The 16492-nt window shown below is 39.3% G+C and overlaps 2 protein-coding genes across 3 annotated transcripts; one reads left to right on the top strand and one right to left on the bottom strand.

The window, feature by feature from the left end:
* The first annotated feature begins 2398 nt into the window (after positions 1–2398).
* On the top strand, positions 2399–4411 carry LOC147495130 (delta(8)-fatty-acid desaturase-like). Its single transcript, XM_086569661.1, has one exon. It carries the CDS (start codon positions 2645–2647, stop codon positions 3986–3988), a length of 1344 nt encoding a protein of 447 aa, XP_086425787.1. The 5' UTR covers positions 2399–2644; the 3' UTR covers positions 3989–4411.
* A 4265-nt stretch (positions 4412–8676) lies between these two features.
* On the bottom strand, positions 8677–16387 carry LOC147495131 (uncharacterized). Of its 2 annotated transcripts, none has more exons than XM_086569660.1 (6): positions 16262–16387; positions 16093–16187; positions 15909–15997; positions 9865–10012; positions 9335–9491; positions 8677–8905 (listed from the first exon to the last, which is right to left on the bottom strand). In XM_086569660.1, the coding sequence occupies exons 1-6, from the start codon at positions 16275–16277 to the stop codon at positions 8835–8837; spliced, it is 576 nt and encodes a 191-aa protein (XP_086425786.1). In that variant the 5' UTR covers positions 16278–16387; the 3' UTR covers positions 8677–8834. The 2 variants fall into 2 exon arrangements, with proteins under 2 accessions (XP_086425786.1, XP_086425785.1); XM_086569659.1 differs by having other exon boundaries at positions 9335–9494; positions 16262–16379.
* Positions 16388–16492: the final 105 nt, after the last annotated feature.

The following is a 16492-nucleotide window of genomic DNA, read 5'->3' on the forward strand; positions in this document are numbered from 1 at the left end:
GTGGTTGTGTTGTTGCAAGCCTGTGTTGCCCACCAAAATATAAAACTAAAATGAGAATGATCAGAATTCAAATCCATTTAACCTAGGACTCACCATGTATAGCATTATTTAGGATCCTGGTGCCAAAATGGTAATCGTTTCAATTCCAAATCACCCACCTCACCGTTCATTGGGGTGGTGACTATTTCTCCAGGTGCTAAATAAAATGTGCCAAGTTAAATGTCTGAATGTAGAGAACAGTGTCTATCCAAGTCACCAAGTGATCTGTACACAGTGTCTTCCCCCGAAGAGAGAACCTAAAATATGATCGTTGCCACTGAATTACATGATCTCTGAATTTTAGTCACTGAATTACATGATCACTGGATCACCAAGATTATGGTTTGAGACTTTGAGTACCCGAGGTAACGTAAGTCAGCAGTGCTGTTAATCTTTTCTGGTCCACCTTTTCTAGTCTGATCTCTGCTTATAAGTGGAACTTTAAAAGTAGATTTTTTGCAAAACCTTGAACAAGTAAACAGCCAACCAAAATGCATAAATATCGTTTAGCTGATTATTATTATTATTTTGCTAAAGATCGAGTTGATTATTCTTTGTCATCTATGAGCTCCACTTCTGAAAATGTATCATTTAAGGGTCCTTGTCTAAGCATATATCAATTTCAACATGAAGTAGATACTGACTAGCTCACTTGGCATATCGACAATAAAAGATCTAACTATATTGGGCATAATTCTAAGAACAGCCATAATCCTTTTTATAGTTAATTTTGCGAAATTGGCTGCTAATTCAACTTCTTGTGGTTTGTATCCATCTGCTTTGTTTGCCGAAAAAGTCATTGCAACTGAGGTGACACGTGACAACTTGGAATAACCGTGAAAATAATACTAAATAACAAGTCTTAGGAGCGGCATAGACCATACATAAAGAAGAAAATAACAACACAGAAGGGGTTTACTATAAGAGGTACACAACAACACTAGCTTAGGAGTAGATATTTTCGTTATTCTAATGAAATTTTCCAGATTCAAACCTTGGCATATATAATATACATGACATTTAGGGTCACCTCCCTTATTTTCCCCACTCATGTAAAGCTCATTTTCTATTCTTTACAGAAAATAAGGTGTGAATTTTGTTTATTTTTCTTAAGGTAGACAGTTTTTAGCTTGCCACAGTACGTGAGTGGGGACATAACATAACACGGTAAGTCGGTAACACAGACTCCAGAGTTCAGACTCTAGTCTCTAGAGGCGGCTTGCATCCCATTTTGCAAAACGAGCATCCCCAAAGTCTTGAAAGTGTGGTTGGTGCACGTTAAGGCTAGACTCCCACGCGCCATGTGCTCTTGCTAAATGAGCATCCCCTAAAAGGTTCGAACTCGAGACCCAGCCTTGGAGTTGAAGTGTCGTGCACTTTGACGGTTTGACCCACTCAGTAGGAGATATATTGTGTGAATGCAAAATTCCTTTTGAGCCATTAACAAAACCATCCTTCAAATGTACTGAATATTAAATGAGCACCCCTTAAGGAAGTGCTTGGACTGGGTGGCCAGGCTACTCAGGTCTTCATCGTGTTTAGCATAATATGGACAACTAACACGTCTTTGGCAGCTGACTACCAATAAGTCCAGGTGATCAAAATAATGTTTGACAGACTTGGGCCTTAAGGAAAAGGTCAAGGATCTTTCAAGGAAGAATTCAACTAATAAAGAAACAAAATTTTGAAGTAAAGAAATCATTTTCTTGTTTATTTGAAGAGACAAATCTTTTTCTCTATGATGTCAACCTTAATCACATGGCTAAGCATGTATTACATCATTTGTTTATGTCATTTTTTCATGTTGATTGTTAATATGGGTCCCGGGGATAAAACTTCAGAGCTTCTCTCCTTTAGGCACCTTTTTTTCTCCTCTAGCCCCCTTTTATCTATTGTCACTACTTCCTACACGTTGTTAAGCACGTTCATATATTAGATTGCCAATTGCCATGACATCCTTCTCTTAATGCATGTTTTATTGTTTTATTTATGTAAATTCATACATATTTTCATATAGCATTTGCGTTTTTGGATGTAATTTACGTGATTTGTCTCAACTTAATTATTACATAATAAATAAATTACCCTTTATTTAAATAGAAGGAAACTGAATTTACTAATTTGCCACTACTATACAAAGTTGTCAGACTCACGTACCACTCTTTGAACTAAATTACAAAGAAGAAAACACGGAACTGATTCATAATTTCATATGCTATGTCGGCCTAGTAATCAAGTGCTGGCCATATGATGCAGAACCAAGATATATTCTTTGTTTAAACCTTAAACCCTAATAGTTAAACTAATTACACGTTAAATTGGCGGATATACCCATTTTAAGATCCATATTCTCTATTTAAGTCCGTAAATATGAGGAAAAATAAAGCAAATCCTTAAATAATCTACCTGGCATGCCAACTCATACTTGTGTATATTCAGATTAGATTGTTTTTTTCCTTCCTCTCCTTTATAACCGCTTTTTTCCCTTATTAAAACAAAACACACACACAATATCCAGCCTTCTCCTCCTTTCTTCTCATCCAAAAAAAAAATTAAAGGGTCTTTTTTTTAACAATCAGACCCATTATTGATATTTTGGTTTAAGATGACAGAAAAAAGCAGGAGAGAAATAACATCATCAGAATTGAAAAACCATAACAAAAAAGGAGATCTATGGATATCAATACAAGGGAAAGTATATGATGTAACAAACTGGATAAAAGATCACCCAGGTGGTGAATCACCATTAATGAATCTAGCAGGTCAAGATGTGACAGATGCATTTGTAGCATTCCATCCAGGATCTGCTTGGAAATATCTTGATAAATTTTTCATTGGTTATTTAGAAGATTATAAAGTGTCTGAAGTATCTAAAGATTATAGAAAACTTGTTACTGAATTCTCAAAAGCAGGTCTTTTTGAGAAGAAGGGCCATTGGATATGTATATCTTTGGTTACATCTGCTTTCTTGTTTAGTTTGAGTGTTTTGGGTGTTTTATGGTCTGATAAGATATGGGTACATATTATTTCTGCTACTTTAATGGGATTGTTATGGATGCAGATTGGTTTTGTTGGACATGATTCAGGGCATTATAATATTATGATGACTCCTAAGCTGAATCGATTTATGCAGATTTTTACTGGTAATTGTGTTACTGGGATCAGCATTGGCTGGTGGAAGTGGACTCACACTGCCCACCACATTGCTGTTAATAGTCTTGATTTTGATCCAGATCTTCAACATATACCCTTTTTAGCCGTGTCTTCGGACATTTTTAAGTCGCTTGAATCGGTGTTTTATGGAAGGAAAATGACTTTTGATTCAGTGGCTAGGTTTCTTGTTAGTTATCAGCATTGGTCTTTTTATCCTGTCATGGCTGTTGCCAGAATTAATCTGTTTACGCAGTCGTTTTTGTTGTTGCTTTCCAAGAGGCAAGTTCCCCATAGGTATTTGGAGTTGGCTGGTTTGATGGTGTTTTGGGGCTGGTATTCTCTTGTTATTTCCTGCTTGCCGAATTGGGGCGAGAGGGCTCTGTTTGTGGCTGTGAGTTTTGCTGTTTCTGGAATCCAGCATGTTCAGTTCTGTTTGAACCATTTCTCTGCTCATACATATATTGGTCCACCTCGGGCGAATGATTGGTTTGAGAAGCAGACTAAAGGGTCGATTGATATTTCGTGTTCCACTTGGATGGATTGGTTTCACGGTGGATTACAGTTTCAGGTTGAGCATCATTTGTTCCCTCGATTGCCAAGGTGCCATTTGAGGAAGATTTCACCTTTTGTCAAGGAACTCTGCCGGAAACACAACTTGCCTTATGTAAGTGTTTCGTTCTTCGAGGCTAATAAGTTGACTATTGCAACTCTTAGAAATGCAGCATTGCAAGCGCGCGATCTCACCAATCCAATTCCAAAGAATTTGCTCTGGGAAGCTGTTAACACCCATGGTTAAGGAATCTCTGAGGGGGTTGGCGTTGGACGTTTCGATTAAAATCATGCTGCCCCACTTCACTAACTTTATGTTAGTATATTTTGTTTTCCTTATTTGGTAGGTTTGGGTGGAGGGTGAGCGTCTCCATCGTTGTCAGCTATCATCATCGGTTACTTGTTCTTTGATCTTTATATGAGTAATTACCTGGTATCGGCTCTTGCTCTTTTCGAATTGAGATTATAAACTGTCCATTATGGATGCTGGTAAAGTTTTTACTTCTCTTCATTTGCCTTGAGCGTTCTAAATAAGAGGATCCATCGGCAGGTAACTTAATGTACAAACAGTATCTGAGGTTCTTTTTATTGGATTTGTTTGTTATTAATTTGATTTATGAACATCTTTTTAATATATATAGTCGCACTATGAAATTCATTTTTTTTGCTAGACCAACGGATGTAATATTTTGAGTCTTTTCATTTCGATCCAATCACTATTGTAAGTGGGTAACAGTGTTAGCTATGCTGCTGGTTTCTTCCCAATATACAGGGGATGTGTGAATCGTTTTAAGCTGAATCAGGGATTCAATACACCATAGGATGATGAAAATGTAGAAATAGGAGAACTTTCACCACTTACTATTGACTAAAAGTTTAGATTGAAAAATGATGGCGCAGTTTTCATTTCTTATTAAATATCCATTCTATTGGTATGAAATCAAACACGTTTAATCACTTTATGTAACTGAAATCAAACACGTTTAATCACTTTATGTAACTGACAGGTAAAATGTGTATCTACACCAATTTTGGGTTAAGTTTGATATTAGAACCTTGTGTGGTGGGGATTGGGGTTACCGTGTCGGAGTGCGTCGGGGGTGTTATAGCTTAAATACCTGTGATTTTTCCCTGCTCACAAATTCTTCAGTTTCTCAGTTATGTCACTCCAGTGCGTTTGTAAAATTTATTACATACTTAGGTGACGAAAGTATGTAACCTACGTATGTAGATATTTCTGTCCTTGAATTTAAGTTGGTTTAAGTAGGTTAGGTTGAGAGGTCGCTCTACCACCATGGAACCCCACAAGGCGACTAGTGATCAGTGGGCACACCAGTTAACCCCACAAATGGTTTTACTGGTATCAAATATTAAAATGTAAGAAACAAGTCATCCTCCAGACCTGCTATAGAATATCTGATATTGACCTTCATTAAGAAAATCCCCTTTTCCTCCCACTTTTACCTCCCGTGTGTGTTCTTAAAATTTTCTATATGTAAATGAGAAGCCGTAGTGCTATAGTGGTTTATGTCGTGTGAGAAAGAGAGAAGGGCGTAATTTGAAAGAGTAGAGAGGAGTGATGGGCTTTGAAAGATATGGTGTAATTTGGATTGCGTAGGTTGGTGATATCAAGGAGTGATATATTCCAGTGGTGGTAGGGTTAAAATAGATGGTCCTATACTCCTATGTAGATGAGGTGTGGGGTTATAAGAGGGGTTTTCTGGTGAAGATTGGGTGTGACGTTAAACATAACAGCTCAGCCCTGCTCAGGTAGGGGTGGGGTGGGGTGGGGGGAGATTATGCTCATGGTTGTTCACTACAGTCTACAGCTCACCAAATCGTAGGTGTCCGACATGAAATCTTGATGACAAGCATTTTCTGTGTCAGTGTCTCTTCTAAGGGGCTCATAACTTGCGGTAGTGCACTGAGGTAAAAGGAATATTTGAGAGTGAGATACACTAGGATGAGAGCATTCATATTGTACTTGAAAGTTGAAAGAGTATACAACTACACACACTAATTCGACATCGCACCTGGTCAAGCGAATTCAGGAGAAGAAGTAATAACCCTTGTGGCATCGTTATTGAACCAGCAGAGGTGCTAATAACTTATAACGATTGTAGGGACGCAGGGTACAGCACTACAGAATCCTCTCTTAAAAGTTATTATATTCTTGGTTCGCGGTCTAAACTAAACTCTAAACCAGTCGGGTCCTAAGCCTGCAGTTTACATTGAAAAAGAATACAATTGTAGTTGTAGGTCCGTAGCACACAACATAAACATACATGCTACATGTTGAGCTAAATATGTTTCCTCCAATTGTGCTTAAAGAAAGACCGAAAGAGACCTACTTTTTGTCTCTTTTGAATGGTCGCAACTTGCAAGCACCCAAAAGAAGACCCTCAAGTAGTTCCGAAAATATGTTAAATACTTAAATCTAACCAAGTTTCAAATTCAAATGATTTAGACTCCATTTTGAGTATTCAGCACAAACCATTTTGTCTAAACTGAACTTGACATTAGTGTATCAGTTTTACTTAAAGAACAAGAAGACAATCGGCCAATCGGGCCACAATCGTAAAGCATGCAATAGTCTTTTGTGTGCAAGAATCAACTTACTAAAAAAGATTGGTAATGCCACTTGCATGCAAGAATCAACCAATTAAATTTTGGCAATGAAGAAAGTAGGAAACGCACAATAATGCTGATGATACCGTATGACACTAATAACTATTCATGTGAAAAGGATACTTTTAAAAAAAAAAACAAAAAAGGATACTTCTACGAAAGTACAAATGCAAATATTAACATAAGTGGATCAAATATCACACTGGTATGGGGCCAAAGATTACGGCTATCATTGGACTGGTCCATCAAGAAACTTTGTTTTATTTCAGATCAAGCTTTCGGCCTTGGAATGTGACTTCGGGAAAATAGCGTGGCCAGTCCCAGCCCATTGACAGAGCGTAGAGATTTTATGGTTTCAGTTGTCTGTTGCCTTCGGCAAATCGTAAATCGTATTTACTACATTATTTTGCATGGTTGTGGGATTTTCTGGAATGCATCCACATTTTTATAGGTTTATCGTTCTAATTTCTGAAAACCGATTATGTTTGTAGGGTCCAAATAATTGAAAAATGCCACCAAATTATTGGTTGTGCATATTGATATCCAAATATCTCCTAAGAGGATCTTTAGCAGAGCAACAAAAAAAAAACCAAAATTTTGAACAAAAAAACACCAAACAAAAAACACCATCCAACTTCAGGAGCAATATCAAATTTTTGATATCAAACTACGCGGTTTTGGATAAACCGCGCCATATAGCCAAACCGCGCCAGTGAAGCACACATTAAAAGCCAAGCACACGCGATTTTTAAAAAAACGCACGATCAATTTTCTTATTTTTTTTCTTTCCCAATCTCTCGCGCGGTTTTGCCAAAACCGCGTGATTGAAGCCCACAATCTAGCCCAAGCCCACGCGGTGTTGGCAAAATCGCGCGTGAGTAATTTGATACAACACCAAACCTGGAACCAAATATTGGTCGATTTGGTGTTTGATTTGGTGTTTTCATCAACATGTAGTTCTCCTGAAGTTGAAAAAACACGGATGCTAGGTTGATATCACTGCTAAAGATGCTCTAACTCTATTGACAAATCTCACCAAATTTCTAGCCAGCTAAGAAGCTAGTCAACAATGTTGCAAATGTATCTTGAGAAGACCTACAATTTTGGTAACGTTTGGCTCCTTGGCTTGAATTTCAGCGAGGACACTCGATGAAGAAATATACCAAAAAACTTTGTTGAGTTGATACATTGATACAAGGATACGCCTACTAGAAGTCCTCATTATAGTACAAAACTACAATTATTCAAATCCTACTTTCCTACATATCATGTCAGTTACAACCTTGTGCCGTATTTTAGCCAGAAATTATGAAATTGGTACGTGGAGTTGTGGTTGTGGACAGTATAGGCTTCAAATGCTTACCTAGGGTTCCCTAATAGCAAATTCGCAACAACTTCAAATTGAACATAGACCAATGAGTGGATGAACCATGTAAACACACGGACGTAAGCACGATCTCAACCTCTTACCAGCACAAGGAGGTAGCTGGCTAGCTGCACATGCACATGCACTCACATTCTTAAGTAATGCCGGGGCTCGTGGAGGTATAGTCTTGATAGGTATATGTCAACCATTTCTCCATACCATTTATATCTGTCAAATAATTGGGAACTGTTTAGATTGCAATTAACTCCTCCTAGGCTCTTAGGGATCCGAAAGTTGGCACCCAAGGAGTGGAGATATGCCTCAGCTTCCTCTTGGGCTCTTGGTTAGCAGGTTCCACCAAGGAAAACGAGAGGGACAAAAAGTGTGGTTCTTCTTTACCTCAGATCCTAGAAAGCCCATAGCTATGACCTCTGAAACATAGCAAAACTCGTTCTAATAGTTGGTGGCTGGATATCTGATAGTCATGTACCAACTACCAGCCACTTTCCCCCAATGTAATTTACATTTTTACATACCTTAAGATCACAACTATATTTTACTACCTTGTTTCTACCGCGAAGAAATATCTGTCAGTCTGCACCTGCACTCTTATATGTACTTGTTCAGGATAAGTGCTCCCAATATGAGATGAGCAAAACCAGTTAGGATTCTGTTTTGCAATTCCGACATTGATCAAATGTCCAGTTAACCAAAATACAGTATTTCATGGTTCCAGTCAACAGAACCATAAACAACAGGGGTAGTCGGTAGATACAGATGTGGTTTTTGAGGTGGATGGCAAGTACTGTGTTTGGATTCTTTAACAGAACCACCTCTGGAGTCTACACCCAAATTATGATCCTCTATTCCTATATCAGTATTCTTTCTTTTTAATTGTTTGTGTAGTTGTGAACCAATCAACAGAAATCAGTAAATGATCATTATGAAAAGGAACAACTCTTCTCATTCACTAAACAAGAAAGCCATACACTCAAGTGGATCTCCAGTTGTTGGAGTAAAAAGCCGTACGAACCAATTTTCTGCTTGTCTGTACAGAAGCAACTGGATTCAAATTACACTCTCGAAAACAGACTTAAACTTAAATGAAGTCATCAGCATCCTGGGAATCATAATCCCCAACCACATTATGAAGCTCTGGCTTCTTTGCAGCTGAAACAGACAAGGTAAAGAGGACAGTAAAATTACTAACCACATGCAACGGGAACCTAAGATAATATATATGATATGACTTCTGGTACACAGTTCAATCCATAGCGTGCACTTCAGAACCTAATTATAAGCTCTATAACCACACAGGACCACAGATAAATGAACCTAAGATTTGAAATACAGATGGTTATGATAACTTGTTCTGAGCTAGATTATGTTCTAGGTTTTAAGCCTGTGCATAATTTACAGGCATAAATCGGAAACCAGCTACAATCTTGATACAAACATGCAATCATAAATTACATAACTAAAAGTCGGGTCTAGGCACGTCTCTATTGAATGCAGTTACATATACCAATGCATATTAATATGGTTCTGCAGATATATAATATTCTTATACACTAGATATCCTCTGCTCCGACTGCATACCTGTTTTGTTTATACCAGCATTGGCTTCTTCCTTAGCTTTCAGTTTTTCTTTCACAATTTCCGTAATTGAAGAGGCAACTTCTTTTGCATCTTCTGCTTTCATGGGCGTCAGTAACAATCTCATGACATCCTTCACTAGTTCCACATAATGAGAGCTCTTCTGCCACTCAGAAGAAAAAAATGACTTCAAACATACGGATTTAAGAATGGAAACAAAGAAAATTTCCATGGAGGCCACCTTAGACAACATTAAATCTCATGTTCTATCTAAATTAAGTTGTTCTCATTAGAGGATAATCTTGGATGACATCAAATAACATGATAAATCTTAATTAAGTTGTTCATCATAACAGTTTAATCAAGGGAGTCTGACAGTTTGCAGGGGTATTATAATAACAAGCTTGGTGGGGATGCGGGGGAAGATATATCAGTCTTCCTCCAAAAGATGGACTTTCCTTACATAGGTTTACGTCTTGAAACACGAAAACTATTATCAAACACCAAACCAGAAAACGTTAACTTCAACGCACCTCAAATGGGAGAACCTTATGAGAGATGAGTTGTGCATACTCTGAGAAGTCACTTTCTGATTTGGGAATGAAATTGTCAAGGGACTTTTCATCATCGGTGTTCCCAAACAATTCAGTTGTGAGCTTATAATCAGCTTCTTCTACGAGCCTGTGATAGGAAAAGGCATTAATAACAGCCAAAAAGTGTTTCATGGGACTAAGTTTCTTCCTTCTTAACTTAAATCACTTACAATTTTACGGCTGGGAATTTTTCTAAAGAGAAGTGAAGCAAAGTGAAAAGAAAACACCTCAACTACACTACTTTAGAAGTTTCAGACTTTCCACACTTAAAGTGCAGATCTCAGAATCCATATTTCAATCATGCTGACTGTTGGGTTTGTTGGAACCGCCGAAAACTTGCTCTGTCCGTGATACCACACTCACCCCGGTTACGATGAAGAGGACATCTATATAAGGACCGTTTGAACCATTTTTGGGACTAACTCTATTGAAGAGGGCATATTCCAAAACGCCAGCATTCGTGCTCGAATTGAGGCCCAAGCCCATTTTACTTCCCTTTGTCTATGTACACATATATAAAGAAAATAGATTAGGGTTTTGAGGTACAACTTTGAGAGAGATTCATTTCTAGGGTATTGTGGGGAGCTCTGTTTGCTAGGGTTTGAGTGAGGCCTCTTCTTATTGATTCTTGATCTCTTGTAAACTCTCCAATCTTTATTATAAAAGGAAACTCTCTTGTGTGTGGATGTAGGTAACATTTAAACCACCTAAATCTCCTGTGTCTCTTTGCATTGTTACTTCCATTATTATTGTTGCTATGAATTGTGATGATATTTAAAGGTTTTGCTTTGTTGAGGTTGTTGTGGATAACTACCAAAGTCTTGGGTGGGTGATTTCGCTGTGATCTCAAGTTGAAATCATTTGGGATAGAAAGTAAAAATTGAGGTGTGACTTTCTAAATAATCTCCCCAAAAGTGGTATCGAGCATCCTGAGGAAAGACTCCACCTTTAGCACGAGACTTGAAGAAATTCCTCGAACTCCACCGTTGTTTTGGTTCTCTGACCGGAAAGAAAGCTACAAGATAGAAAGTTTGACGGAACAAACTTCGCTATTGGAAGATGCAAATTGAGGATGTTCTCTATCGGAAGGATTTGATGGAAACATTGATAAGTGAAAAGCCCCTAAGATAAATGGGATTTGCAAGATAGAAAGGCCTTGGCCACAATCCGCTGCCCCTTCAATATTAAAACCGAAGACGGCGAAGTCTCTCATGGAGGCACTTACTACGATGTATGAACAACCCTACGGCAAAAACAAAGTCATTTGATCACCAAGCCGCTTAGTATGAAAATGTTGGAGGGGACCTCCTTCATGATCACCTAAATGAATTCAACCAAACTAAGGACCAATTGGAGTCAAGATTACATTTAGTGATGAGGTGCTAGCTTTGGCGAACTTGGACAATTGCCTCCAAGTTGGAAGGCGAATGGCGGCAAAGTGGCTCTAATGACCAAGTTGAAGTTTGAGCACGCGTTGTTAGTATGGTACTAACGCGAGGAAATCCGGAGACAGATTGTCCGTCATCTTCTGGGATCAACTTCGGGTGTCGCATTGAAAGCAATCGAAGGGGGAAGAAAAGTCAAACAGAGTCGTAGTAAGAAAAAGTGGAGGGGAGATCGAAATCTCAAGCCTCCCAATTGCAAAAGCGTTGAACACAAAACCTCGAGACATAAGTGAAGTGGTGTGCTATAATTGTGGTAGGCCGGCCACTATAGCCCCAATTTTAATAAGAACAAGAAAAGAATCAAAGAAGCTAATGTTGTTGAGATGGTAGATGACGCTTTGATATGTTCGATGGAGCACAAGAAGAGTCTTGGGTACTTGATTCTTTCTTTCCATGCTACCTCACATCGAAACGAGAACTACACGAAGGTGACCTTGAACGGTCTTTTCTCGGTGATGACCAACCTCAGTGACATTGTCGGCAAGGGTGATGTGCATATCAAGATGAATGGCTCGTCATGGTTATCGAGGGACGTCGACACGCGCCGGATTCGAGGAAGAATTTGATTTCGGGCAATAAGCAATTGGCAAGTGAAGGATTTGTTACTGATTTTAATACTTGGAAGGTCTCGGGGGTTCATTGATTGTTGCAAATGGTAAGAAAGATGGTACTTTCTACATGATGCACACGTTGTCAGTCATTCTTTGGGGCACATGGCAAAAGAGGATCCGAATGTTTGGCACCAAGCAGACTTGGTCACACGAGTGAGAAAGGAATGAAAATCCTTCACTCTTACGTAAACTCCCAAAGTTACATTTTGACTTCAACCGTGTATTTGGAAAGCAAGCGGGTGAGTTTTCGAGAATGGGTCGACCAAAAAGCTCTTGAGTTGATACATCTGTAATTCGGAAAGTCATATTTTGTGACTTTCATTGAATTGACCATACTAGGAAGGTGTGGTCTATTTCTTGAGACACAAGTCGAAAGATTTGAAGTGTTCAAGACTTGGAAGGCCATGGTTGAGAATGAGACAAGCTTGAAAGTAAAGAAGGCGAGATCCGACAAACGGTGGAGAGTATGAGGATTCGTGTTTTAAGAAAGACTTGTCGCCGACAATGGCATCAAGATGGAAAAGACTTTGCCGGGGGACACCTCAAAGAATGGGGTTCTTGAGCTTAATGAATAGAACACGACTAGAGAGCTAGGTGTATCGTTACACTAGCGTTGGCCAAATTCTCAATGTTAAGACGGCCTTTTACCCCGATAGAAGGACCATCGGTTACCTTTGGATTTTAAGATTCCGGAGGAAGTGTGGAGCCGGGAAGGATGTGAACCTTTCCCATTTGAAGGTGTTTGGTTGTGTGTCTTATGTTCACATTAGTGACCAAGCTAGAAGCAAGCTTGATGCTAAGTCACTAAAGTGCACCTTCATCTAATTATTTTTTTTCGCTTTTGGGATGATCAAAATCGGAAAATCATTCGTAAGTAGTAGATGTTGTGTTTAATGAGAAGGTGATGTACATTGGCGACGAGATGAAGCCTGAAAAACCAAGGAATCGGGTCTACGAGAAAGACCGCAGTATGTTGAGTTGGAAGACTTTGATGTAAGTCGTGGTATAGTGGGAGCCCCAAGAGGATGATGACACTTCGTGGAAATAATGAGGATACTACACCACCGAGCCCATCTCCACCTCGTGCCCCCGGAAGACATCCAGCCACATGTACCGAAGTTCGAGATATCCGCCCACCACCTATGTGAATTACTTGCTACTTTCATGACGGCGCGAGCAACCAATGCTATGATGAAGCATTGGAGGTGAGTGATGCAAGCAAGTGGGAGCTTGCTATGCAAGATGAGATGAAGTCCCTCATCTCCCTGTGGCACGCGTGGGAGTTAGCCAAACTACCCACGGGCAAGAAGGCTCTCTACGTAACAAATGGGTGTTTAGAGTCAAAGAGGAACATGATGGTTCCCGAGAGGTACAAGGCAAGGCTAGTAGTCAAGGGTTTTCAGCAGAAAAGCGGGCATTGACTTCACGCAGAGATATTCTCTCCGATGGGTGAAACCGAATACTATTCGGTCGGTGTTGAGTATTGTTGCGGAAGATTTGTATCTTGAAGCATGGATGTTAAAACCGCCTTCCTCCATGGGCGACCTAGTTGAGGAAATTTACATGCAAAGAACCGGAGGGGTTTCATCAAGAAGGGTAAAGAGAATATGGTATGCGGGCTTTGTATGGTTTGAAACAAGCCCCCAGGCAAATTATTTGATAACTTCATGCAAGGAAATGGCTACTATAAGTGCAATCCATTGTTGCTACTTCAAGAGGTTCGACTCCAGCTACATCATCCCGCTGCTATATGTTGATGATATGTTAGTAGCGAGTTCCGAGATATGTCGAAATTGGGAGATTGAAAGAGAAGTTAGCAAGTGAGTTCTCTATGAAGGACTCTTTGGAAACAGATTCTAGGGATGAGGATCGAAAGAGATAAGCGAAAGGTATTCGAGTTGTCTCAGTGAAGTATATTGAGTAGGTAATGAAGAGGTTCAAAGATGGGTAGTCTTGAACCGGTTTTGCACACCTTTGGCGAACCACTTCCGTTGTCCAAGGAACACTCTCCCAAGATTTGAGGAAAGAAACTTCATGGCTAAGGTACCATACCCTCCCGTTGGAAGTCTTATGTATGCCATGGTTTGCACACGTCCGATATAGCCCTGCCGGGCAAGTCGATGATTTATGTCTAATCCCGCAAGCAACATTGGGAAGCCGTGAAGTGGATATTGAGATATCCGGAGGTACTACAGAGAAATGCCTATGTTATGGAAGGGGTGTTGTGAACTTGCGCGGTATGTGGATGCCGACTTTGCGGTGAGGTAGATCGCGAAAGAAATCACTACGGTTATGTCTTTACAAAGAGGTTTTCGCGATTCGTAGATTGTTGCTTTGTCTACCACGTAAGCGGTATGTATGCGGGTCTGAGAGGCAAGCAAAGAGATGATCCGTTTACAGGGATTGATGGAAGAGCTTGGGATGAAGCAAAGAGAAGTGTGTTACACGGTGGCGGTCGAGTGCTATACATCTTGCCAAGAATTCCGCGCTTTCATTCTAGGACCAAACCACATTGGTCTCGGTATCATTTTATCCGATCTCTGTTGGAGGATTTGAGGTCTTGCACTAAGATCCGATGAAATCCGGCGGATATGTTGACCAAGGCCGTGCCTTTTGAAGTTGTGTTCAACCCGTTTTCTTCTTGCTTGAAGACCATGATGAATGAGAAAGTGTTTCTTTAGTTTTTGGATTTGGATTGAAATTGTTACAATTGAGATGTGATGTGCATGAAGCATCTCGGCGGTTCCAAGTGGGAGATTGTTGGGTTTGTTGGAACCGCCGAATATACCACACTCACCCCGGTTCTCGATGAAGAGGGCCATATCTATAAGCCTTCAGCGCTTCATGACCGTTTGAAGAAGCCTCGACTTCCTTTAAGAATGGACTCAGCTCAAGCTCTATTGAAGAGGGCCACCTATACCCATATAAAGTCTCGATTGAGGCCCAAGCCCATTTTACTTCCCCTTTGTCTATGTACACATATATAAAGAAAATAGATTAGGGTTTTGAGGTACAACTTTGAGAGATTCATTTCTAGGGTATTGTGGGAGCTCTGTTGAGCTAGGGTTTGAGTGAGGCCTCTTCTTATTGATTCTTGATCTCTTGTAAACTCTCCAATCTTTATTATAAAGGAAACTCGGCTCTTGTGTGTGGATGTAGGTAACATTTACCGAACCACCTAAATCTCGTGGTCTCTTTGCATTGTTATTTCCATTATTATTGTTGCTATGAATCGGTGAATATTGTAGTGGTTTTGCTTTGTTGAATAACTACCAAAGTCTTGGGTGGGTGATTTCCTTGGTGTGATCTCCAAGTTGAAATCATTTGGGATAGAAAGTAGCTAGATTGAGGTGTGACTTTCTAGTGAAATCTCCCAACACTGACAATCTGACATGGGAACCATTTTTGGTAACTCAGAATGCATATTCCAAAACATCATGCATGTTTTTTTCGTAAAATATTATTTTACCAAATATATGTAGTTTCAGTGTGCGTCACTACTTTATTAGAGAAAAAACAATTGAAAGATGCAGAATTTAAAGTCACTATTCATAGCAGTACACATTCTAGATGGAAAAAATCTCTAAAATATACAAAGAGAGAGCATCCTAGTTTTGGAACTCTGAACCTGTTTGTTCTCTTGAAGAATTAAAACCTGTAACAAGGAAAATAGAAGAACTCCAGGAAACAAGAATAAACAGAAGTAAATAAAAACATATGCCCTGATCATTTAACAGGCCACTCAAGTACAACATTCAAGATTGATGAGTTGGCAATTAACCTACAAAATCAAAGAAGGATCAAATATTTGAACAAAAACTTATTTTTCTTTAATTTTGTATTCTTCCTATCGTTTTTAAAACAAACATCCGTGTACCCCTTTAAAGCTTAACATCTTATAGAAAATAGTAATAATGTCCCAAACTACCTTTGTTGGCGAAGCTTCTCTGCCAAAGGATTTTCATTTGTTCCTTTCTTCTCTACAGATTTTCTGGTGTTCTGTTTTGGTGCAGGTGCCTGATCAAATAAAATGAAACACAGAGACACTATAAAACAACTCTTGTTTTAAGACCATTGCACAGTATGACAAGCAACAGTTCAATCACCCCTACCAGAGTTGATTTCTCTTCATTGTCCTCAACATCTTCATCATTGTATGCATATTTCGGTAATTCCTTTTCCATCACAGGAGGAATCGGCCCATCCTCTGTTAGAGATGTCGAAATGATTATAAAACTCATAAACACGACTACAAATAAATAAATAAATAAAAGTAATTACCCCAGTCATCGCCCATCTTTTACTTTTCTCTTCCAACTAATTATCAAATACAAAAGTTTGAAGTCCCCGTTATTTATAGTCCTTCGGGGAATCTTATTTTGCTTGTGTCGGGTTAGCCCAAGCCCGATTAGGGTGTGATAAAAGGCTAGCCCGTCCCCTCAAACCATAAAAGCCCTCATGATTGAGGGCCGGGTCGAGTGGGATCAAGCATGAAAACTCAAGCCCTTAATC

The sequence above is a fragment of the Coptis chinensis genome, chromosome 6 (genome assembly GCF_015680905.1).
Source record: "Coptis chinensis isolate HL-2020 chromosome 6, ASM1568090v1, whole genome shotgun sequence".
NCBI lineage: Eukaryota > Viridiplantae > Streptophyta > Magnoliopsida > Ranunculales > Ranunculaceae > Coptis > Coptis chinensis.

Excerpts from the sequence above, each read along its gene's own strand:
- LOC147495131 (XM_086569659.1), bottom strand. Across the intron at positions 10,013-15,908 it reads GAGAAGCTTCGCCAACAAAG|GCTCGTAGAAGAAGCTGATT; the intron begins GTAGTTTGGGAC and ends TTCCTATCACAG. Across the intron at positions 9,495-9,864 it reads ATAAGGTTCTCCCATTTGAG|AAGAGCTCTCATTATGTGGA; the intron begins GTGCGTTGAAGT and ends TCTGAGTGGCAG.
- LOC147495130 (XM_086569661.1), top strand. The coding sequence starts at position 2,645 with ATGACAGAAAAAAGCAGGAGAGAAATAACATCATCAGAATTGAAAAAC.